Source organism: Nicotiana tabacum, chromosome 3 (assembly GCF_000715075.1).
Source record: "Nicotiana tabacum cultivar K326 chromosome 3, ASM71507v2, whole genome shotgun sequence".
NCBI classification, from domain to species: domain Eukaryota; kingdom Viridiplantae; phylum Streptophyta; class Magnoliopsida; order Solanales; family Solanaceae; genus Nicotiana; species Nicotiana tabacum.
In genome coordinates, this window is record NC_134082.1 from 212,008,351 (window position 1) to 212,034,639 (window position 26,289).

Below are 26,289 nucleotides of genomic sequence, written 5' to 3' on the forward strand. Positions count from 1 at the left end.
GTCGCCTTTCTGGGATTTCATGATTAACTTTAAAGACTAGGCCCAAACTGTGTGCGCATGTCATGTCACTAGAATCGGTGCTGAATAAAAATGACATAATGACTAAACAGAAAGATGACTGGGAATAATCAAAGACTGAATTTTTTGCATTGGACTGAACAAATGGTTTTAAAAACAAAGCAAACCGGAATAAAATCCTAAACAACTTGGACAAAACTTAAACAAACTGCTATGATAAAACGGAAAGATAAGCGGAAAGACATTGACACAAAACAAATCCGAATTACAATCCTAATAATCCGAATAACAGAAATGACCGCAAAATAAGCCACCACAAGCTTCTCTCTTGCTGACCAAGGAACGAAGCGTCCTCCCAAAAAATTGGCACCTTAGCCACTGAGCTTTAGCCACTGAGCTTTGCATCAATATTACCAGCTTCAACCTCATCAACCTCCGTAGGCAAGTTCTCGAGGAGGTTCGAGTGCTCCATGTCACTGTTATTAATCGCAACCCGCCCTTCTCGGATCATTTTCTCTACTTCCTTTCTCCAGCTATGACAGCTCTCAATGTTGTGCCCTACGACATTGGAGTGGTAGGCGCATCGTGCTGCCGGATCAAAGCTCCTTGCAAGCGGATTTATAGTACATGCGGGGAGTGGCTCAATCGAACCAGCATGCCTTAGCCTTTCAAACAGACTGGCATAAGATACCCCGATGGGGGTGAGAGCCTTTCCTCGTTTCAGCAACCTCTTCATTCTTGCATGTTGACAGGGCCGGAAACCTGATCCAGGTGGCTTTTGGTAGGCTTGTGTAGGTGGGTAGGCATTTTGTGGAGCCGGGTGCCTGGAAAGTGAAGTATGGCGGGGAAAGAAGTGGTGTTGGGGAGCGGAGAAGCATTGAGGAGTGATGGAGCTACTCGGGTAGCTGGGAAGGCTGCCATAAATGGGTTGGGATGGAGAGTATGGGGGATCTTCCATTATGGTGTTGGGTGCTTGAGAATTGACCGAGTTCAAGAGACTTGGCGGTGGAGGGGGTGGTGCTTTTCCCGTTATCCATGCCTGATACATGTCTGCCACATGCTGTCTCAGCAGTCTTACTTCTTCTACCAACCCGCTGTTCCGTTCGATCAATTGTTGTCGGTCATCAGCACTGACCCACTCGGTTCTGCGGTTCTGAGCCATTGTCCTTTGATTTTGCTTTGCAGGGAGGAGTTACCACAACCAACCACTTTCTATATATGGACACATCAAAGGGAAGCCATCACGTTAGTGTTAGGGCATTGGACAGACAATCATATATCAGAGATACAATGTACCTAAGCAGTTAGACAATTGTGCCCCCTGAAAATCTTCCACACTCTCTTTTATTTATTTATTATTATATTTTTTTATTTTTTATTTTATTTTAGTGGTGGTCGAATCTTATGGAGATTGCCTACGTATCATGACCCCGCATGAATCAGTTGCGTAGTTCGGGCCAATAAAAGATAAACAACAGTAAACATTTTTTCTTTTCACTTTTCATATTAAAACAAACTGGGTTTCAAAGGTTTGAAGATGACCTGCAAACTCAAAAATCAACCAAACCACATATTTTAATCAAAAGCTTTACAAACTCAAAAACAAAAGGCTAGCTCCCTTTCTCTGTTCGACAAATGCAACCAAACGGTTATTTTTGCAAACGTGGCCCATTTAAAATTTTACATGAATTTTGAGGCCGGGGAGGATTATTTTATGACACTTTACAAACTTGCCCATTCTTTTACGAAAATAGCCTTTTGACAATTGAAAGATACTCTAAGGCTATTTCGGCAAGAACGGTTTAAGACACTGCCGAAGCTGGCTCGACTTATTTTTGGCTAAAATCGAAACGGTATTCACCTGACCGTTGACTCTTTGTTTTTTTTTAAATTACAATAAAACTTGGTGTTGCAAACACGGCCCTTCAGCGTCTCGGGGACGAAGGTTATTAAGGTTGTGTGGGTCAACTGGACCAAAAATCCTAAACATGACCCAAAAGGTGGCCGTTTATGCAAAGTCAGCCTTCCGGTGTCCCTTTCGGGAACATTCGGCTGTTTATGACAAAATAGCATCACCTGACCTATTCACGACTCTTTTTATCGTTTTCCAAATTATTTTTCGGAATTTTGCTTTTAATAAAAGAAATGCTTCTCAAAATGTTTTTTTTTTTGAATTTTGAATTTTCTTTTCAATTTTGAAAAAAGAATCAAAATATTTTCGGATTTTTTATTTTATTTTATATATTTTTTTTATTTTGTTTATTTAATTTTTTTTTAAAAAAACAATTGAAAAGACTTTCTAAAGAAGTCAATAATGGAAAATATTTTTGGATTATTTGTTTTGAGAATTGGGATTCTAAAAACTTTTGGCAAGACAATTGTTCTTGCAACAAATAAAGATATATATAATTTTTTGGAAAATAAGAAAAACTTTTTGGATTTTTTATATATATACATATACTTGCGACAGATAATGAAAGACTCCTTTTATTTTTCTTTTATATATTTTTTTTGCATTTTCATAAGCAAATAAATAATAAAAAAAAACCATTTTTTATTTTTTTAAAATAAGACTCTTTTTCACTTTCTTTTTAATGGCAAGACAAACTATATATCTTTTCTATTAATGCTTTTCTTTTTTAATAAAAAAACTAATAAGACATATATTTTTTATTTTATATTCTCAAAATTTCGGCAGAGTTTCGACACTACTTGGACATTTATTTTTTTTTTCTTTCTAAAAATAAGTAGTTATATCTCTACACTGTCATTTCCTCATCTTTTCACGATTTTCTAATTTGTGGAAAATGATGACAACATACAAAATCTTTTGAATTTTCATGCCTTGTTTTTATATGTATTTTTATTTTTTATATTTATTGTTATTTTCAAAATGTGGCATGGGGAACATAAGGATTTCCAAAACTTCTTGGATTCCACAAATGTTCCCCATGCTTTGATTAAAATAACATCATGCTGGAAATGACCAAATGACCCATTCGCCCTTGACTGAATACAACATGTAGCACATAGGATGCCATAAGATGGTCTATTATTTTCAGGTTGCTTGTCCTAGACGGACCCAACCCCTGTGTTGAGTCCCCTAAGTCAAATGCACATGATGCAAATAAACGTTCCTACTAGGGATCCGGCATGTGGCTTTGTTATACTAGGTTCAGAACCTGGGTGTTTGTTCTAGACCTGGCTTACCCGAGCGGACAGCTCGAGCCGAGGGGGGGCAGCGTACCGGGAATACAGAAGTTTCACCGGCTTAGCAACTTGTCCGAACCTCGTTCTAAATTGGGATTTGACACTATACAGAAAAGAAGTCGTACGAAGTACACCCTTCTTCATGATTTAGAAGACTCAGAAAGGATATGGGTTTCGGCACAAATTATATACAGTTCAAATAATATCAAAGCGGTAAAAACAGCATTTAACACATTAGTCTCAAACATGTAAAAATCAGATAATAGATAAAGCCAAATAATAACAATTATTCTAAGCTCGAATTCTTAACCCTGAACCAGTGGTTCTGGGTCTAAAATCCCCAGCAGAGTCGCCAGAGCTGTCACACCTCCTTTTTCCGCGCCCGAGGGGCGCAGGGGGAGTTTTTTCCAATTAAAGGACAATCGAAACGGGATTGGTTTATTTATTTCAGAGTCACCACTTGGGAGATTTAGGGTGTCCCAAGTCACCAATTTTAATCCCGAATCGAGGAAAAGAATGACTCTATATTACAGTCTGCGTACCAGAAATCTAGATAAGGAATTCTGTTAACCCGGGAGAAGGTGTTAGGCATTCCCGAGTTCCGTGGTTCTAGCACGGTCGCTCAATTGTTATATTTGACTTGATTATCTGATTTTAAATACAATATGAACTTATGTGCAAATTTTATCTTTTAACCGCTTTATTATTATTGTTTTTACAAGAATGTGAACATCGCTTAAAATACGTCTTTGGACTGCGTCACATGAAATGCACCCACAATCCGGAACGCATTTTGTTTGATGTTTTGAGATTTGGATTTGGGTCGCATGAAATGCACACCCGAGCTTAATAAAGTAAATTATTAAACACGCGCCTAAAGAGACTATCGCGTTATTATTTTGCGGAGGCCGTGAAATTCGCTAATCGGCCCTCCTGAATTCTAAGTAATTTTAAACAAGTATTTACTGAGGGCCCCGCAATTTGTATTTTTATTCGGCGAGGCTCATCTCATTCTTATTTTTTTTTAAGAATTTTCAACGTCATGGAAATGCATCTCGGGCCACGCCACAATCAATGCGCCCGTGACTAGAGACGTATTTCGACTCCGTTGAGATTTGGATTTGGGTCACATAAATGTGCACCCGAGTTTAGGGAGATAACATTATTAAAGGCGTGCCTAAAGCAACTAGCGCATTATTATTTTTTGGGTAAGGCCGTGAAATTTGCTAAACGGCCCGTCCCAGAATCTAAGTATTTAATACATATATTTTGTGAGGGCTCCGCAATCTGTACATTTTTTCCCGGCGAGGTTCGTCTCATTTTATTTATTTTATTATTATTTTTTATTCATTTTTATTTAATAATTATTTATTTATTTTAAAGTATGCCATTTCTACGCCTTTAACAATACTAAACTTACGGCCTCTGTACAACTAAAATCTCATAACTTGTCAAGATTTAATAAAAGAAGTTAGGCGAATGAGTGTTTCGGGCGTAGTAACAACAGGTACTAATATTAATTTTGTCCAAATAAACTAAGACAATGAAGGGACGAGCGAATCAACGCCAAGCTGTGTCTTAGGACTACTAATACAACTAAATCAAACGACATCAAGTAAACAATAATAACATAACCCAAAAATGAACTAAAATGCATACGGTGAAACATGGGCAGAAAATTATCATATCAATCGATATATTGCAACTTCGAACATTGAACGTAAAATTTCTTTATCTAATACAGTGAGGCTTACTAACCTGAACAGACAGAAACGAATAGAACCAGGGACCAAACCTCTACATCGACCTCAACGACCAAACTCGACGTCAAGCTCAACGATATCAGACCGGAAGCCACGAACACAACCCAACGACGACCTCGGACGGACTACACGACGACAGCGAAGAAATAGCGGTCACTGGACACGCGAATGGCGACTGTATAATCGCCCGGTTGCGATGGGATTAGAGGAGAAGGGGTGGTTGTTCGGAGAGTGGTCGACGATGAGGCTTGACGATGCAGCAGCGATAGCTGCTGCTTGACGGGCAGCAGCTGGACGATGGAGGGATCTGTTTAGTGGTGGTGTTTGGGTGGTGTCAAGGAGCTGGTTGATGTTGCATTTGGAGAGGTCGTTTGGGCAGTTGACGACGGGGGGTGGTTGGACGACGCAGCAGCGATGGCTGCTGCTTGACGGGTGGTTGATGGGTGTTGCTGGGGGTGCGAGGGTGATGGTGTTTGGGTGGTGGTGAGGAGCTGGGGTTTAGGCGTTGGTTAGGGACGACGAGAGCTTGCAGCGGGCGGCAATGGAGGTTGACGACGGGCCTGCTTGGGCAGTGGTCGACGGGCAGCGACGGGGTGGTGTTTGGGAGGAGGAGGGTGATGGTGTTTGGGTGGTGGTGAGGAGCTGGGGTTTAGGCGTTGGTTAGGGACGACGAGAGCTTGCAGCGGGCGGCAATGGAGGTTGACGACGGGCCTGCTTGGGCAGTGGTCGACGGGCAGCGACGGGGTGGTGTTTGGGAGGAAAAGGGTGGTCCGGGGGCTGGGCTTCGTAGGTTTTTTTCTGTTTTTTCTTTTTTTCTTTTTCTAGGGTTTAGTTCTTCTTCCTCCTTTAGGAAGAAGATGAGTGAACAGTAGTATTGTTTCGAAAATTTTCCCAAAATTCCTCTCCGTTTTGTTTCTTCTCCCCTTTCTTTTGTGTTTGTCCGTGTATTTAGCATGGGCTTGTCAAGAAAAATGAGCCCCACGCGTGGTGGGGTTCAAGGTTTATGTCCCCCACACGTGGTGGGGTTCCCCAAGTGTCCTGGACACGGTTTTTATGGGTTAGGTCCGAAATTAGGCCTAAAACCGGGTAGTTTGAACCCGAATATTATTCTTTTGCCCGGACCCGAGAAATAGAAAAACGTTGCTTAACTAGTCCTATGTAAGCAAAATAGCTACTAAAATAAGACTAATTATTTAAAACAAAACTATATTATTTTCTTAATATTTTTCAAGATTTAAAATAACTACAAAATATTAATAAAACTATTTTTTTTGTAATTTTCGTTTTTTAATAAAGACAAAAATATGAAGTAATATTTTTTGTATTTTTCAAAATTATAATGACTGCAAACATTAATAGAACTATATATTTTTTTTGTAATTTTCGAATTTATATAAAGTACCAAAATAAAGTACAATTTTTGTATTTTTCAAGTTTATGAGAGATACATAAACTAAAATTTATATATATATTTTTTGAAATTTTCTTTTTGCACCGAAATAAAGTAAAAATAGTTAAAATAGCTATACTAGTCCTAAATTAGATATTTAAGCTTAAGAACGTAAAAATTCCCGGGGAGGGTCAAAAATCACGTGCTTACAGCGATGATGACCCGAGCCAGCATAGTTTGCATTTGCGAACGTATCTTCGCATTTGCGAAGTCATCAGGGAGGGGCAACCATCACAATTGCGACCAAAGGTTCGTAATTGCGACAGTAGCAAATATGCAGCAGGTTCGCATTTTGCGATACCTCTCTCGCATTTGCGAGCTTGGCAATTGCGAAGCTCTGGTCGCAAATGCAACATCTGCAACTGATCAAAACACAACTTAGACGGGATTTCAACTCATTCTCTCAAATTTTCAAACCCTAAGTTCCCATAGGCGATTTTCTAAAGAAGAGTTCTTCCCATAGGTAAACAATTTCTAACTCATTTCCTTCAATCTATTCTATTTTTTTACAAGATTTCATCACAAACTCTAGGGATTTTCATGGGTAAATTGGGTGTTTTTGGGTCGAATTTAGGAATTTCAAAATTTGGGGATTTAGACCTCAAATTGAGGTCGGATTCCAAACCAATTATATATCCGAGCTCGGGGGTGAATGGGTAATCGGGTTTTGGTTCGAACTTCGAGTTTTGACCAAGCGGGCTCGGGGTTGGTTTTTTACTTTTTGGGAAAAATGTTGGGAAACCTATAATCAAGCATTGGAATTGAGTTCTTTAGTATTTATTTATGTTATTAAGTTAATTATGATTATATACAAGCGGATTGGAGGTGGAATCGGGAGGTAAAACGGTAATCAAGGTTTGATTGTGGTCGTGGAATCGAGGTAAGTGTTGTGGCTAACTTTAGTTTGAGGGATTAGGTGTTGTTGCCTTGTTTGCTACTTTTTTAGTTGTTAAGTACAATATATAAGTGTGGTGACGAGTATCTATATGTTATTGTAGGGTCATGGCATGCGAGTGAGTCTTATACTTGTGACCGTTGTGTTCCTTTATACGTTTGTTCTTGCTGAAACTAGTTATTACTCATGTTAAACAAGTCTTACTATGTTTTACTTGGTTTTAGATATTGGTTGAGTACTGGCTCAAGTTGAGATTTTTGTTGTGAAATTAAATGATGAAATAAAGTTATTTGATTGTGATGCCCTTGCCGGGTTGTTATTGTTTTTGTTGTTGCTTATGGTGAGGACGAGTGATAAAGCCCGAAGGGTGATGTCGTGCAGATTTCTATTTATGCATATAGTGAGGAAGAGTGATAAAGTACGAAAGGTGATGTCGTGTACATTTCTATTTATGCATATGGTAAGGAAGAGTGATAAAGCACGAGGGGTGATGCCGTGCACATTTACATTTCTCATATGGCGAGGAAGAGTGATAAATCACGAAGGGTGATGTCGTGCATATTTATATTTTTCATATGGTGAGGATGAGTGATAAAGCACAAAAGGTGATGTCGTGCATGTTTCTATTATTGATTGCATGGTGAGGATTGAGAGTAAAAACACGAAGGGTGATGCCGTGCATTTTCTGTTTGCTGTGTTTATTTGTTGTTATCGGTTCATGCGTTCTAGCTGTTTAGATTCATTTACTGCTGTGATTCTTTGTGTTGGAACCCCCATAGTATGTTGCCCCTTCCCGTTCATTTCTGCTCAGCTTTTACTACTTGTTATTCTGTTAGTATATTGTTTAACTGCACATATTTATATTGTTTGTCGTGTCCTAGCCTCGTCACTACTTCGCCGAGGTTAGGCTTGCCACTTACCAGTACATGGGGTTGGTTGTAATGATACTGCTCTCTGCACTTTCTATGCAAATTCTGGTACTGGATCATACTGATCAGAGTTCGAGGTTGCTACTTTCAGTCCACATAAGACCCAAGGTAGATATGCCGGCTCTCGCAAACCCTAGAGTCCCCTTCCCTCTATCTTAGTTCCTGTTTTCTTTCATTTTGAGAAACAAATAAATTTTTCCTTTAAACCAGTATTTGTATAAATTCTTAGACATTTGAAAAGTGTGACACTTGATCGTAGGGGTAGCCTTGTTTTAAGGTTTTGAACTGTTATGAAACTTCCGCACTTTATATCTGCTTAGTTTTAGCTATTATTTATTACTATTTGGGTTAATATTTAATGTGTTAGAAATGTATCTATTGGCTTGCCTAGCTTTTAAGAGTAGGCGTAATTACGATCCCGACGGTGGAAATCCGGGTCGTGACATTGGTCCTCCTCCTCTATGAGGATTTGGTTGTAACCTGAGTAAGCGTCCAATAATCTTAACAATCCATACCCCGCTGTTGCGTCGATGAACCGGTCAATGTGAGGTAATGGGAAGGAGTCTTTCAGGCAGGCCTTGTTTAGTTCTGTGAAATCCACGCACATTCTCCATTTCCCGTTTTTCTTTATACCATGACCACATTGGCGACCTATTGAGGGTATTTTTATTTGTGGATGGAACCGTTGGCGAGTAGCTTATCTACTTCATCACTGACGGCCTCGTTAATTGTGGTATTAAATTTTCTTCTTATTTGCCGCACTAGGGGGTAGAGTGGGTCGATGTTCAACTTGTGTGTGGCAACGTCTTTCAGGATACCTGACATATCTGCATAGGAGAAGGCGAACAAATCGGCATTGTCAATTAAAAACTTATGAAATTTACCTGGTTTTGAGAGTTTGTGTCCGATGTAAGCCTTCTTGCTGCTGTCGCTGCTGTCCAGTTAGATGGGATCAGGGTCTTCTACCATTGACCCTGCGGCTTCCACGATGTCGGGGTCCTTGATGACGTATGTTTGTGCGTCGAGTTCAGTCCCCGACTTTGGTAATTACTATGCTTCTAGGTCTGTTCCCTTTAGTTGTTAAGTGTATGTGCAATCCTGAGTGATACGATAGCATTCTTGGGCAGTGCGTCATTCGCCTCGGATGCTAAATATCCCCCATGGAGTAGGGAACTTGATTGCTTGATACAGGCTTGACGGGATGGCATTGTAAGTTGTGTCTTGGTTTATGACATAGAACGTTGTTTCTAGGGTGACGCCTCTGGCTAGAACGGGTAGTGTTATCTCCCCTAAGGTTCGCTCAACTGTATTATTAAAACCTATTAGTGTTATGCAACGTGGTACTATCTTATCTTCGAACCTCATTTGTGTGAGAACTCGAGGGTGGATAATACACGCGCCGCTTCCGTCGTCTACCATTATTATTTTCATATTAGTATCTGAAATACGTAAAGTAATAACAAGATCATCGAAATAAGGGAAAGTCAAACCGTCGGTATCTGACTTATCAAAGATGATATTGTCTCTGAGCTCGTCATATCGTTCGTGGGTGATCGACCACTTCAGTTTGTGTGTGGTGATAAACTTCATATGGTTGATCACTGCTTCATCGCCTCCGCTGACGATCATTTGGATTGTGCGGGCGATGAAGGGTAGCTTTGGAGGGCCCTGGTGTTGTTCACGTCTGCGACCGAAGCTGGCTCGTCCACGGTCGCTCATCAGCTCCCTCAGGTGCCCTTGGTTCAGCATGTTTACTACCTCTTGCCGTAGAGCTATGTAGTCCTCGATTTTGTGACCCCGCTCCTGGTGAAATTCACAAAGGACGTTCGACTTTCGGGTACTTGGGTCGGACTTCATTTTTTGTGGCCACTTCACCTTTGTGCCAAGTTTCTCTAGTGCGTACACTATTTCTGAAGGGGAAACACAAAAATTATGAGCAGATAAGAGTGGAGGCATACCTCTTTCGTTTGGCTGAGTCTCTGTATGTGGCCTAGACGACCCTTCTGCATGTTAAGAAGACGATGGGATGGCTGTTCTGACGTAGGGTTGATGCCTTTCTCGGTTGATACGGGGACCTGACTGATCTCTTCGACTGTCATTACGACGATCTTTTCTCAACTCCATTTGGACTAATGTCAACCGTTGGGTCAAACCGTTAAGGTCTTCCTTGTTAGCTCTCACCTCGGTGCAGTAGGCATCGTGGATTTCTTCCCAAGTGGTGGGAGGGTATTTCGTGAGCCTACTTAATAACTTTCTAGTTTCTTTAGACCCGTTCCTGTTCAACCCGTTCTGGAAAGCTGCTACCGCCATCCCTTCTGATATATTTGGTAGGCTCATTCTCACTCTATTAAACCGGGTGAGGAAGTCCCTAAGTCCCTTGCCAGGCTGCCTAACGGCGAATATATCATTTACCCTGGCCTTCGCCTTTTTAGCCCCGGCATGGGCGGTGATGAACTTGTCGGAAATTTATTCGAACGTTGTTATTGACCATGCCGACAATTGTGAGTACCAGGTTAAGGCTCCCCTCGTTAGGGTTTCACCGAACTTTTTCAGTAACACTGATGGTACTTGCTCCTTCGAAAGGTCGTTGCCCTTCACCGTTGTGACGTAATGGACGATGTGATCTTTGGGGTCTATAGTACCATCGTATATCTTCAAGTACAGTGGCATTTTGAAGGTCTTGGGAATGGCATGTGGAGCAGCTTCCTCATTGTACGGTTGTTCGACGAACCGGCCAACATCTCGTTTTGGTAGCAACTTTGGGGCGCCCGACATCTTATCAACCCTTTCTTGATGTTCCCTCATCTGATCGTGGAGCGCCTTGTTTTCGTTTTCCATTTCTTCCATTTTCTTTAGAATGGCCGCAAGTGCGTCATTATCTGCATCAATAGTGTTGTAAGTGTTACGTGTTTGCTGGGCGGGCTATTTGCCGGTGATCATTGTGGTATCGGCTTGTGTGGTGTTTCTATTCTCTCTTTGAACGCGTTTGTCGAGTATGTTATTTAGAGTGCTTGTCACCCACTCTTCCAGTAATTTTTTCACTGATTGTGGTGCTTCCTCAGCTGTAGACATGGAGGCTCCCCTTTCGTGCGAGGCGGTTACACTTTCATGAGGGGAAGGTGAATTACTCCACCTGGCTGTAGTGCTGGGCGTCACGTTCTCATTATCTTCCCTGCCATCTTCGTTGATGGCGTTCAAAATGTTGGTAGTGATGCCTGCTATTGCTTTCTGTCTTACATCTCCTTTTCCTGCCACTGTTAGTTTGTGCAAATGAAGAAGAGATGACTATTTCTTTTCTTTTTTTATCTATACGGAACTAAAATTTCAACTAAAACCTCCTCACAGACGACACCAAATTGTTTGAGCAAAAAAGTATTAAACCTTTTAGTTAAACCAATTAATGATGAATTAAAGGGCAAGTCTTAGTTAAACTTAATAACTTCTAGACCGAATATAACAGGATACTCGCAAGGTGAACAGTGCTAAAAAACGTTAAATAACGGATTTAATACTCAATGATTGATAGTGAATATGATAGCAAGAATATGTAATAAATGTAGATAATGACAATAAGTGTAATAAGAAAGGATCTACCACCCAATTATTGTATAATTGGAATGTTCCTTTCTCCCGTCAACGACGTGGAAATGTGAGAAGTAAAGATAGATATGGAATCTTCGGATCTTGTGAACAAAAATTGAACAACTTATGCCTGAATAATAAAATTAGTGAACAAGACAACTTTTGTATATTCTCTTTTGTCAACCTTTACAATGTGCTCTTGTCAAAAAGTCTAGATCCTTTTTGTTCTCTATCTCTTCTTATTTATAAGGGATATTCCCAAGAAACCCTAAAAAGTACAATATAAGGGATATTAAAAGGAATATTCCTGGCCCCCTTTTTCTTAGCACACCCTACCGTTATAATTGCAGTTCCCGTTATGCATCCTCGGCAATGACCCTTACGAGGGCGACCCCTACATTATCGTGTCGTGGTCGACCCTGTCCTTGGCACGACTTATCTACAATTACCGAGTTGCCAAATTTTAACCAATACACTAATGCATATATTAATTATACTTGTACGACAAGTAAGAATTGTTCAAGTGATAAGCTTTGTTCACCTTCAACTTTGCAATTACAGGTTTGAGTCGTCGAAAAAGTAATGTGGTTATGTACAGCTCCTACAGTAACTTTTCTTATACAATCAAACAAATATCCCATCATTTATATATAAATTATTTTTATTTATATAAATTGAAGCATTATGTTATTTTATGCGAGAGTACACGTTAAAGTTTAATTTTCCTAAACTTTTCAATCAAACGACCCCCTAATATTCTATCTCACCAACTTACAAATGTTGGAAGGGAATAATAGGATCTATTCTACTTATTTCTTCCATCTTCCATGTGCAAGTACGAATACTTTTTTCTTTAAATCTCAAATAAAAATATAATATCTTTTTCAACGGCATCTTCCTATTTTCCCATTCTACCCTTTCTTGTCTCCATTTACTCTCCTTAAATAATTTCTTCTTGTCTCCTCAAAATAATTCAAAAGGACAAAATAAATAAATAAATAATCGACCCTCCCGCAGTTTCTTCTTCACACACACATCACCTTCCTCCTCACGGCTTTATCTTTTTCTTTGCAGATCAAGAACCAAAAAAAAAATAAAAAAAATTATATATACAGAAAACTGACTACGCGTTGAGAGCAAAGCAACTTAAAAATAAAGTCTTTACCACTAACTAAAGTCTCCATCTTTCAGTTTCTTTCACCTTATTCTATTCATTAGCAGCATCTTCACTCCTTCAGCCTATTTATCCAGAAAAAATATTTTCTTGATCTACTATTTTTGTGACCAGTTTTGTTTAATTTTAAGTAAACCAGCTGAAAATTCTGGTGCTTCTTGTTGTGATATTTTGTGGGGTTCATTTTCTGTTGTTTAAAAGCATAAAAGTAGTACTAAGTTTTTATTGTTCATGTCATAAAGGCCAAAGCTTTGTACTTTATGCTTGAGTATTCAAATGCTTAGTGAATTATTGTTAAGTATTATGATTTTGGTAGTCAAATAGATGTGTTAGTTCATTTTCTTAAGTTGTTGATTGAGCATTTGGGGTTTTGAAATGGGATCTGCTAATGGATTTTATACTGGAGAAGAGTTTAATTTAGAGACAAAATGGTTGATTGATCCAAAGCTTCTTTTTGTTGGTCCTAAGATTGGAGAAGGTGCTCATGCCAAAGTGTATGAGGGAAAGTAAGTTTGACTTTTTATTGAATCTTGACTTAGTAAAATTGTGTTTTTTTACTGATCTGTAAGAGTTGTTTGTTTATTTTAAGTAATAATACTGCAAGGTTCTATTTTTATTGGATTACTGTTTGATCTCAGAAAAACAAACTTAGTGCAGAAATGCATTGCGAGAGCTTGGTGCACTGTGCTGCCATTTACTGTTTGATTTCATTCAGCTAGTTCAATAGTTTGATTTTAGGATAATGTTTTGTTACAAGAATTAAGAATTTGTCCTTAATACTTAAGTGAAGGTGATTTGAAAGTGTGGCTAGTTAGTAAAGTTGATATTGCTTAAATTTCTGGTATGATGTTGTTTTGTGGTCCTTTAGTTACTTATCTCTCTTTTTTTTTGGTTGGGTTAATCGCAGATACAAAAACCAGAATGTAGCGATAAAGATTGTTCATAAAGGGGAAACGCCAGAGGAGATCGCTAAGAGGGAAGCTCGTTTCGGGAGGGAGGTTGCAATGTTATCCAGGGTTCAGCACAAGAACTTAGTGAAGGTTGTTTTTATGTTCCGAAACTTTGTTTGAATATGATCTATTTGATGAGTAATGATTAAGAGGGTTAAATTTGTGATGGATTTTGATTTCTTTTCTCGTTTACAGTTTATAGGAGCTTGCAAGGAGCCTGTCATGGTGATTGTAACTGAACTTCTTCTCGGTGGGACGTTAAGAAAATACTTGGTGAGCATGAGACCGAGGTGTTTGGATACGGCTGTTGCTATTAGATTTGCACTTGATATAGCTCGTGGAATGGAATGCTTGCACTCTCATGGAATCATTCATCGTGACCTAAAACCTGGTAACTTATACATATCCCTCTTCGGGAATATATATATATATATTTTAAAGATTTAGACTATTCCAACTGACACTTGGTGCTTGTTGAGTTTGGTACACACACTCATTTAAAATTTTCACCGGGGTCTCAAAGTGCTTATTTTGACAGATTAGTTGAGACATGAATAGAGGTGTGGTCCGAAATTACCACTGATCTTTTAACTTTTATCTGGTCTTGATCTCTAGTTATGTTCTGTGAGTAATTCTTTGAAAATGGAAGCTAGTTAGTACTATATGGTACTAGATCACTAATAAACATTAACATTCTTACGGATAGAAAAAGGCAGTAATATCCCTTGTTGCGTCCTTTCTTTTGCCAATTATTCTGCTTATAAGAAAAAAAAGAAAAAAAGGTTTTCAAGTCTCCATTGGTGTTGCTACTCAGAAACTAGCTCTCTACCTCCACAAGGTAGGGGTAAGGTTTGCGTATACACTATCCTCCCCAGACCCCACATGTGAGATTACACTGGGTTTATTGCCGGTGTTGTTCTGATCCTATTTTTGTCTCTGGGTGAGTAGAACAGGATAATGTAAATATTGATAGTAATCTTAAGATGCTCTTCTATGGTGTAATATTACAGAGCTAGATTCTTGACAACACTACAGTACCCAGGTCAGTAGGAAGAAACTTTAACTGGAATAAATTCCCGGCAAGTGCTATAAAAGAAGATACTTTACCGATCATCCTTAATAGTACAGTGGTCTAAAAAATTGACCTTTACATATTTTCTTCTTCAAAGGTCAGGAAAATAATTTCTTAGACATTCTGATCCTAAATGAGAAGTTCACGTCGTTTTACTACAATTCTATCTCTCATGAGGGTGCATAACATTTTCTAAATATAAGCTTGTTTAATTTTCAATCTTTGGAAAACCTGAAAATAATTATAATAGTTATCTCTTTTGGCCCATTGGCTATTAGTATGACCTGGACTTGTCTAGGGTCAGCAATGGTTTCAAACTTTATGTCTTCGTTGCTAATTGAGGGCGTTAACAAACATTTATCGATATTTCTAAACTGTTAAAAATTACAATGCCTTTAGTAGCATAACCATGGATTTTTTCTTTTCTTTCTAAGATTTTCTGATTTGGTTCTATTTGCTTTTACTTCCAGAGAACTTGCTTTTGACAGCGGACCACAAAACTGTCAAACTTGCGGATTTTGGTTTGGCAAGAGAAGAGTCGTTGACAGAGATGATGACTGCTGAAACTGGAACTTATCGCTGGATGGCTCCAGAGGTTAATTCTTGAACCATTCTGCTTATTAATATATTTCCCATTCCTTTTCTCTTTTACCCTGTGGCTGCAGTACAACTGGCTTATCACTCTATTTTTGGTGGCAGCTCTATAGCACGGTCACTTTAAGACATGGCGAGAAGAAGCATTATAATCACAAAGTAGATGCCTACAGTTTTGCAATTGTCCTGTGGGAACTCATACACAACAAATTACCATTTGAGGGCATGTCTAATTTGCAGGCTGCTTATGCAGCTGCGTTTAAGGTAAATATCATATCGTCTCTCTGTATTGATTTTACCTTGTCATCTAGTTATCTCAATACTATTCTTCTGTTGGATCATCATTTGTAATTTTCCTGAATTAAAGAGGATGAGAGAGGTGGCATATGATAGCATTTAGTTGGTTCACACTTCACATCACAGTTGGACCACTGGGACACTTGTACAACTTTGGCTGAATGTGCTTAATTTACAAAGGTTTGTCCCACAGTTGAAGACTTAAAAAAAGTTGCTTTTGTCTGAAAGCACCTAACTTTTTGACTGAAGAACATGAAACGTGGATAATTACCCTCTAGAAACTTGGGGCCCGGTGCCCAGAGTGGTAAGAACGTAACGCATGATGTGTGGGCGCGCGCCACAGGTTTGAGCCCTACAACAAACAAAATCATGGTATTTAAATGGAAAAGGGTAAAAGGGGTGGGTCGTCATCAACTGAGTTTCGAACCGTGCACAACTAGAGGATTCTGTGTTTAATAGTTGTTTGGTTTTGCTAAACCCAGTTTATACCTTTTGTGTTTTGCAGAACGTGAGACCAAGCGCTGATGATCTTCCGCAGGATTTGGCTGTAATTGTAACTTCCTGTTGGAAAGAGGACCCAAACGCTCGTCCCAACTTCACTCAGATAATACAGATGCTTCTACATTATCTTTCTGCAGTTTCACCACCAGAACCAGCTATACCACCAAGGATTTTCACCTCAGAGAATCACGTCTTGCCACCAGAATCTCCAGGTACCAGCTCGTTAATGGCCAAGTGCGATGGCTCGGGTGAGACCCCTAAAACACCAATGGAGAATCAGCCAAGAGGATTCTTCTTCTGTTTTAACCAATGTTACTGATCCCCAAGGGAAAGAAAAAACTGTTAATTAGCCGGAAGGTATTCCAAGTTCAGCTATATTTTAGGAAGCTCACAAAAAGTTTAGCCTATATGTATCGATAGATAACTTAGCTTTTGGTCTTTCTTTGTCTCACCCGCCACAACAAAAGGGTCGAGCGATTAGGGACCCTTTGGATTTAGCTTTTATAAGCCAGCCGGCCAGCCATGTAATTCAGATGTGAAGTTGCTGCAGGAAGATGCATGATCAAGACTCTCTTTTAACACCGAACGCGTTCTGACTTAATGTGAGGAGTTTCTGGATGCTGGAGTTGGGTTGCTGTGATGTATATTATAGTTGTAAAAAATAAGGTCCATCCAAAGGCCTGTACTCCAATCTTTTGTTTAACCTCAAATTGACTCTGTCATTTTGGTGCATTATTGAATTGCTAAATGCAGCTGTTCCATAGGAAGTTAGGAACTTTCTTACATTTCCCTTGGACGTTATATGAATATTTCAAGAACCATAAAAGGTTTGCACTACTAATGTAAACGATAACTAGATGTGGCAAAATTAACTCAATTTTTAGTAAACCATCAACTTGCTTGAGTTTAAACAGGTTGGATTATAACCTGATTGTTGACTTAACTCAACGGGTTGAACTCAAAATGATTCATCAAACTATTGGAAACAAGTCAAAACAGTGTAATCCGACGGGTGAAAATGCAAAGTTAAACTTATGTTTACCCGTAAAACGATGCAACTGAATTTGTAAAGTGGTTTATAGATAAGCGAATCGATTTGACCAAAAAGTAATAAAGAACTAAGATTAGAATTTAGAACTAACATTTAACGGCTAAAATTAAGGAAAATAACAAGTCTGGTTCCGAACTCGGCGTTTTCGAGAGTAGAAGTGGAAATAATAACAAAGCGATGATAAAAGTGTTAATTTGAGAGCTAAATAATAAAGTATGAGAGCAAAATAGTAAAGTATAGCTTGTGCATGCATAATGTTTTATCCCTTTACAATGGCTATTGACCCTACTATTTATGGCTTGACCCTACTAGGATCAAGCCTATCTTAATCTTAAATGAGAATAAAAGAGTCATTGATGAATATATAATTATAGGCCTTGAATGTAAATATTCTCTGCAACGGCCGCTCATTTAATATTAGCGAATATTCCTTCATTGAATGCTATCCGATGGCAAATCCTTGAACTCCCATCGTTTACTACGTTCCCTTCGGAACTTATCCAGCACCGGTCAGTGGTCACACATGTTGTACTCGTCATTAGTTGTTTCCTGACTCGTCCATTACTTACCTTCAGTTCCACGTATCATTTCATCATTTGACCACATGTTATCAACCAATTTTACCCCATACAACTTATACATACAAAACCAAATTTACCTTCACTCCTAACGATAATTATTAATCCAATTTATTGCAAATATAACAGAAAAATAAGTTATAGGAATGGATGAGTATTTGAAAGAAAGGGATAGTAGAGGTTGGTAGACAAGTAAATGGATCAACACAAAATAATTAGGTCTTGGATCTTTTGGCCAGACAGTGAAAGTTAATGCTTTTGGTCCACCACAGAAATCACTCAATAGAAAAACAAAGTTTTAGGACAAATGAATCAATCATTAGCATATACAGGACAGTCGGCTGTCGGCCCTATGGCACATAAAAATATTAAAATAAACGCCGTTGCCGGGGATCGAGCCCGGGTCACCCGCGTGACAGGCGGGAATACTTACCACTATACTACAACGACTTTGTTGTTAGTGGTGGCATTGGAGTTTTATTATGATTAATTTATTGTACTTAATTCTAAAATAAATCATTATTAAGAGGTAAAAATGTAATTTTGCATCGAGTGGCAAGCAGCGAGTCGTTTCATAAATGGTACATTGGCATAATAATTAATAAAGCATAAATTCTACCTTTAAAATGTCAAGTGAAATTATGTGTTATACTCATATTTGAGCATTCAAGTGAGGAAAAGCAAAAGAGACTGCTTGAATAAGCACATTTTATAGTTTGATCGCCTAACTGAGGAAAAGGGTATTTTTCATGATCTGATTTTTTTTATTATATAAAAATAAAATAAAATTAAGGGCACGTAGCAGATTTTAGGGGGCATATAGTAGCTTCTAACATAAACTACATATTCACAAAAATTCAATACTTCCTATGATAATAGTCTAATACCAATGACACCGTGCTAGGAGGCGAGGACTACTTTTTATTTGGGAAAATGAAACTCTATAGCCGCTTTTAAAATAATAGTCGAAAAAGTATATTTTTTGTATATATGCATATATATTTTGTATGTTATGTATAAAAATTATAAAAAAAATTATACATTTTTCGGGTTCCAAATATAAATAGTTTTCGACGCGGGCCAAAAGTGATAATACCTTTTTATTTGAGAAAATATCACTTTATGCCCATTAATTCCAAATTATTTACCCTTTAATGTTCAGACCCAAACTATTTACCACTCTTAACCATACCCCTCAAACTATTTACCGCTAATTCCATATGAGAAACTAACTCCCGCTTCCTTTTAGCTTCTCCAGGACAGTTGTGGCTGTGTCACCATGCCCAACTGGTAGTATTTTATTTCTTCTTATATTATATTAAATAATATTAAACAAGTCTCTATCTTTTCTCATTCAACTCTCACTCTTCAAAGTAGGGGTATACAAAGAAAATCGATAAGCTGCACTAAATCGATAATCCGAGTCAAACCATTTTTATTTATCATAATCGATAAACCGCACTAATACTTCTGGAAGTTCATACTGAAATTTGATAGCATTTGGAGCTGATTTGAGGTGATTGAGATCGAAATTTTCAGTCAAAAATCGGAAAAGAACACAACAACCCTATAATATACTGCTATAGTATACAATATGCTATAGGAGTATATAGCTATACTGCAACAGTATACTATTATAGTTTACAATATACTGCAACGATATATTGTAATAATCGAAGAAGAACACAGTTACCTAATAGTATATCGCTACAATATACAATATACTATAGGAGTATATAGTTATAATGCAGTAGTATACTATTATAGTATACAATATATTTGTTATAGTATACTGTAACAATATGCAATATACTATAATAGTATGCTGTAATAGTATAATATACTATAATAGTATACTTATTACCCGTAAATTCACTTGCCTTTTCCCTTTTAATTTGCTTTAAGTTTTTACCCAGCGTGAGGGGCAAATTGAAAATGCAAAAAATAAAATAAAATAGTATGCTATATAGTGTAATGGTATACTCTTACAATTGGATTCTTTTAGAATTTTTTGAAATTTTTATTGACAAGTAATATTATTTCAGTTTAATAATTGAATTAATTTTTTTTAACTCTTTGCGTACAATTGTATACCATGTTGGTATAGCTATATACTATACTAACATTATATGTTAGTTAATATTTTTTGGTTGTATTAGCTACATTTAATTGGTACATAATTTGATTTTCTTTAGTAATAATATAAAAAAAAGAATAATAAAAAATAGTGAAAACAGTAAATGAAATTAGATTATGAAGAGAAAAAGAATATAAAAAAAGAAGTTAGATGAAATTAGGAAAGGAAAAAAGAAAAAAAAAACGAGAAAAAAGAAAAGGAGAAAAGAAAAAGAAAAAGAAAGAAGCATAGAAATAAAAAAGAATTGGAGAATAAAGAAAAAATTCCCCACAAAAACTACTATGAATAGGAAATGTAATTAATTTATGAATAGAAAAATAAATGAATAGACAAGAATAAATAATTTTATTTTTTAGGTAATTGTGTCAAAATCCCTTTTTATTAGGTCTCTGCGTAAATTATTGATGGAAGACAAAAAAGTGCATCTTACAAAATGGAGGGGTAATTTAATAAAAAAAACAGTGCGTGCGCATCTGTTCCAAGGAACACGTAAAAAGGAGGGCATTTTCCTATGTGCAATTTTAAGTTTTGTATAAATGGAATCGTTTTTTAATTTCCTGTTTCGACATGCAGATTTCTCTTTTTCCTTCTCTTAACTTGCGTCTTTAAGAATGTTTTTTAAATAATACAGTCTAGAGACAGTTTTTAACAACATTACTATATATACAAAAATAAAGTGTCATTTATAAAACATTTCATGTAAGAATAAAATGACAATAATAACAATGACTATCAGAAGACGTTTATTGGAGTGAATATATAGTGTCATTTATAAAACATTTCATGTAAGAATAAAGTGTCATTTATAAAACATTTCATCTACAACCGATATGCTCTCTGCAGTGAATCCTTCTCTTGGATTTTCTCTTGTTATCCCAACTAGTATACTTACCCGCGCGATGCGCGGATCATTACAAATAAAAACAGTACGGTGAGAGATAGTAGAAACCGAGGTATATTATAGACTAAATTTACCGACTGCATTCAAAAAAATAAAATAAAATAAATAAATAAATGAACTTTCATCTTATGTACTCATGCAAAGGTCAAGGATAAAACTTGTCTCAAATTTAAAAGAAAATAAATATAAATAATTATTTTTTTTAAAAAAAGCATTCCTATGTTCGGCATAAAGGGTCTCAATCCAAAAGCAGCTCACCCTTACTAAGGCCTTAAAAGGGTAAAATAGGTCGTTAAGCACGATAGATACATGACAACAAAAAAGGATATCAATTCTGGTTTAAATTTAATTTCAGTTTAAAGTCCCAAACAAACATCAAGGCGCCCCAACTCGAACAAAATTCTATTTTAAGCATCTCCAACACAAACCACATAGTATCTTTAATCTTGATCACTTTTCTTCCTTCAAAGTAGTCTTGCATGTAGCAAATAGAACCCGTGCAATGAAACATATGAGGACCCAAAAATAGCTTGAAAAAATTATCCTTGAAAGTATGCTTGAGATCCAAAATAGGGTATTCCCATTTTCTTAAGAAATCAAGTAATAATCAACAAAAATAAATTGCATAATTTCTCGATTTTCTTGTGGACAAATTATTGACCAAGTCTTGAGAGAATCAATAAAACAGTAGCTCAACTCCATCATCCTCTTATTGCATTCGAACTTATCATGCTAGTCTCACCCAATGACAATCTCTCAATAGAATAGCATCAAGTACTACTAATACCACACAGTGAAAAATAGTCAGTAGAGAAAATATGTATAAAATAATGTAACCTACAAAAAAAACTATAACTACTAAAAAAAATACTCCCAACTGCTTTTTTAAAGAAAAATAAACTTTACCCCTACCGACTATTTTTTATCATCCTCGATAAAAGCACTTTTTCTAAAATATGAAAATTTTAAGCCACTAAAAGCAAGTATAAACAAAAAGTTAGAAAAATAAAAAGATTTTTGCCTCATTCGTCATATTTCCAAAATTATTCAAAGCTTCAAAGTACTACACTTACTATTACAATTGAACACTATTGAAGCTTAAACTTTTGGCTTAGCAAAATGAATGCGATTCATATATAAACACATCGATTTTAATAGGAGCAAAACTTTTAGAGCTCAGATAAGTCCAAATATATTTTCATCACTTTTCTTCTAGCATAAGTTTCATATCCTTCTAACAAAGGTTTTAAAGTTACAGTACTAACAAAAAAATTCATCATTTATTTTAACACTTAATTGTATAAAGCTGAAAGCTAGACTTATGATCATGAACCCCAAATTGCATTGGTTAAATAGAATATTTTTCCTAAAGGTTGCAAGCATCATGATGAGTATAAAGTAGATTTACTCTCTTCAAACAAATATTTAGAAGCTGCGATTTTTATAAATATATATATAAGTTATGAAGTTATGAAGTTAAAAGTCAACAATCAGGGTCTTTAAACATGAATATATAGGCTCGCATCAATACTTCATAGTGAAACATAATAACCTATATTTTTTGTAGCTAAAAATAAATTTTAATCTTATAGGTATGATATCTAAACGTTAGCAAAATCCTTCCTTCCGCAACAATACTTATGCAAAATATTTATTTTACATCACAATGGCCAATCCTAATAAAATCACAATAGCTTTTAGACTGTCTGTTATTGACTATAAATGTGATTTCTAAACATTAAAAGGAATAACTAAACACATGTATATTCAACTTACAATTTCAAGCTTCTTGTTTTAATTTAGTCATTATTCTTCTTTTTTAAGAAGAACATGATTTCTTCTATATGGATGACACCTAATTCCTAATTCCTTTTTTTATATAGATAGGGGGAAAATATTTAAGGCATGATAAAAGAATATACCTTAAATATGAGAACGATACTTGTATTCACTCTACTACGAAGAAGAGGTTGATTAGTCAGCATTCGATGGCCATGAGGCAGTTCACTTCCCTTGTGGTAGAAGGAAAATTTCTGCAAAAAAGATGTGTAACTAAGAAATCATGCTTCTTGATTAAACTACAAAATATCAATATTTCTTTGTCAGATATCTCATAAGTCGATGACTCAAAAAAATCTGACTGAAAATCATGTCACGAAATTATCATGGCTCCAGGATATTCCGTCAAATTATATGAGGCACCCCATAATTCAAAGTTTCCCATTTGGCATGTGTTGCTAGCTGGTACCCAACTAAAATAGATGGGTTATTCCCTATCACATTAGATTACAAATGGCAGCCGCACGCGGATGAAAAAATATGTCATTAAACACGATAAGTACAGAACTTAAAAGGAACAACAATCATTAAGGAGTCCAAATATGTAGAAAAGCCTTAATATACTACCTCCATTATTGCGGCAGAGAGTAACAATTGGGTCATGCGCCAAATGAAAGCAAATATTGCACTCGAAGTTGCCAGTATCGCTATAATTACCACTGTTACTGGAGCAAGAAGGACTTGAGGTTTCCCTAGTAGTTGATTCTCCAAACCCACTTGCCATATATCAAATCTAAATATAGAAAATCACTACAATCCCGTAAATGGTTAATTAAATCAACAATTAGCAAACTATCACAATACATATTAATCAATCAACTACACCTCAATACCAAATCTAGTTTAGTCAACAATTGGAATCCTCCATATATTTCAGTACATTCAAAAATTGTGGCGAAGATATAGCCGAGAAAGAGGGTTCTATTGAATTTCCTTCATTGGAAAATCGTACTGCAAATAGGCAAAACAAACTATATATATATATATATATATATATATATATATATATATATATAATTCTTGAGTTTGAATTTTTTGAATCCCTTGTTAAAATTTCTGGCTTTAGCACTGCTACAATACGTATCCTAAAATCAATTTCTCACTAAACTAAACTTCATCACCTTTTATAACCTATCGCATATATGAAAGATCTACATATAATAACTTCATCAAACAAACACATTGATGGGGCAACAATCATCACAATTTCAATTAGAAAAATTAAACAGCCCACAAAATAAATATTTTCTATAAATTCATTTTTTAACCAATCTAGAGGCGATATGACATAAAAGTTAATTGTTTTGGGAGTGAGAATGTCTATATATTTTACCGTCTCAGGTCAAAATTATGATTCATGAGAGCCGCCAACTTAATGTAATTTTTCTCAAGTATATTTTGCCTTATTATTTCAACATATTCACAAAATTGATTCCAATGCATATTGAGATTGCAGCTAGGGAGTAATAGCGAAGGTGGTATTGATCATCCAACTAATATCTTTCTCAATTTTGAGCAGAGAGAACTTCTTGGAGTCAGCATACACTACCTCACCTTTGTGCTTCCGAATGATCCAGTAAATGACCAGAGGAGTAATTTTGAGAGTAGCTCAATAATCTTATCCTTACATACTCTAGCAGAGCGTCTTTACTGATTCTTTTGCACTCTGTATTTCAGTATGTATCAAAATAATGAGTTATAAAACTATCACACAGTAAAATTTAAGAACAAATTCTTGTTTTAATGGAACTGAAAAATAGGAGTACTTGATTTTGACTTACACATCAATCCACTGATTAAGAGCGTTAAGAGCTTTCCCTGAATAATGTGTGGTATATGCGATTGCTACTCCTTCAGCTAAGTTAACAACTCGCCCGCTGACTAATAGTGCTGTTGCGACATTCAGTATCTAAATTTGCATTTATGCAGAGGCTTGATATGATCAGTAAAAGTTCAAGTTCTACACATTGGTGTATAGAGAAAATCAACCTCATTTGATTTACAATAACATGTAATCTTTCATAGCAAGTATGATATATGATAACTTAAAATACCCAGTTAAAGGGTTAAAATAATTTGTATTGTCAGTATATATAACTTTGATATATAAAAGAACATTTGCTAAGTGATAATCATGTAATTAAAGGGATTCCATCACTACTGTGACAATATATAAAGGGTATTCTGATCCAATATTGCCACGTCATAAGATATGACAAAAATATGTAATATGACCATGTATAGCATATGACAAAAATAAGTATAATCCTAGTATAATGACTTGGCATAAAAGGATCTAAGAACATACCATGACTTACCACATATCATTCAATTGGCCCCTTTTCTTTCACCTAAAAGCATACGCCTTAGTATCTTAACATTGTACCCTGGCTCTCTCTTGCAGGTTCTGTAAAGTGCAGCGAGGTATACATAAATCAATTGCAATGATACACAAATATTAGTTATTACATTATCTGATGAGAAACCTAATGATTCTTCTTATTTTCTTTTTTTGGAGTCAAAAGAAAACAACAACTGAGATGTGCTTGAGAATGTTCATATTTTCAAATTTATTCTGATGATGAATGAAAAAGAAGCAAACTTTAGCAACCACAATCTCCAAATACCGATGAAATTTTTTTCAGAATAAACAAAATAAAGAATATATGTATTGATCTCAGTTCAATTATAGAACAATAACAACAACCCGATTGTAGAACATACTTTGAATTAAATTTGTCCAAAGGTTTCCACAAATCGTTGTGCTAGAAGAACTATAAAAAAGATTCTTACATGGGTTAATCTTAAAACGTGAACAACAACAACAACAACAACAACAACAACAACAACAACAACAACAACAACAACAACAACAACAACAACAACAACAACAACAACAACAACAACAACAACCCAGTATAATCCCACTTAGTGGGGTCTGGGGAGGGTAGTGTGTACGCAGATCTTACCCCTACCCTGAGGTAGAGAGGCCCACCTTGATCTTGGGGAGACTCGAACTCACGACCTCTTGGTTGGAAGTGGAGGTTGCTTACCATCAGAGCAACCCCTCTTGTCTATAAAACCAAATTAGAGATCTTAATTATCAGACCAAGAAAGCTATAATAGTCACTATTTTACATGAACAGTCAGTACAATTCTTTAAACGTGAATCCTACAAACAAACTCTAAGGAAGATATAATTACAGTGAGACGCTATAGCCCATAGCTATTAGCCTATTTACATGTATCAGAAAAACGGGTGGCTAGTAAAAAACTGAAAAAGGCCAAATATCTGTAAGGCTAACAGCTTATTTGATAGTTGCTGCTAATGGAACTAATGACTTCATA

General features: G+C 36.5%; 1 protein-coding gene, 1 long non-coding RNA gene and 1 other non-coding gene across 4 annotated transcripts; 1 reads left to right on the plus strand and 2 right to left on the minus strand.

Annotated features, from left to right (window-relative positions):
- Positions 1–12,816: 12,816 nt before the first annotated feature.
- On the plus strand, positions 12,817–17,202 carry LOC107769462 (serine/threonine-protein kinase STY13). Of its 2 annotated transcripts, XM_016588682.2 has the most exons (7): positions 12,818–13,527; positions 13,929–14,061; positions 14,167–14,362; positions 15,514–15,638; positions 15,743–15,901; positions 16,440–16,792; positions 16,903–17,202. In XM_016588682.2, the coding sequence occupies exons 1-6, from the start codon at positions 13,397–13,399 to the stop codon at positions 16,752–16,754; spliced, it is 1,059 nt and encodes a 352-aa protein (XP_016444168.1). In that variant the 5' UTR covers positions 12,818–13,396; the 3' UTR covers positions 16,755–16,792; positions 16,903–17,202. The 2 variants fall into 2 exon arrangements, with proteins under 2 accessions (XP_016444167.1, XP_016444168.1); XM_016588681.2 differs by having other exon boundaries at positions 12,817–13,527; positions 16,440–17,202.
- A 1,240-nt stretch (positions 17,203–18,442) lies between these two features.
- TRNAD-GUC (transfer RNA aspartic acid (anticodon GUC)) lies at positions 18,443–18,514 on the minus strand. Its single transcript has one exon. It is a non-coding gene; the product is annotated as a tRNA-Asp (tRNA).
- Positions 18,515–22,441: 3,927 nt separating this feature from the next.
- Positions 22,442–25,348, minus strand: LOC107769464 (uncharacterized). Its single transcript, XR_001644401.2, has 5 exons — positions 25,260–25,348; positions 24,723–24,850; positions 24,496–24,607; positions 23,509–23,674; positions 22,442–23,135 (listed from the first exon to the last, which is right to left on the minus strand). It is a non-coding gene; the product is annotated as an uncharacterized LOC107769464 (long non-coding RNA).
- Positions 25,349–26,289: the final 941 nt, after the last annotated feature.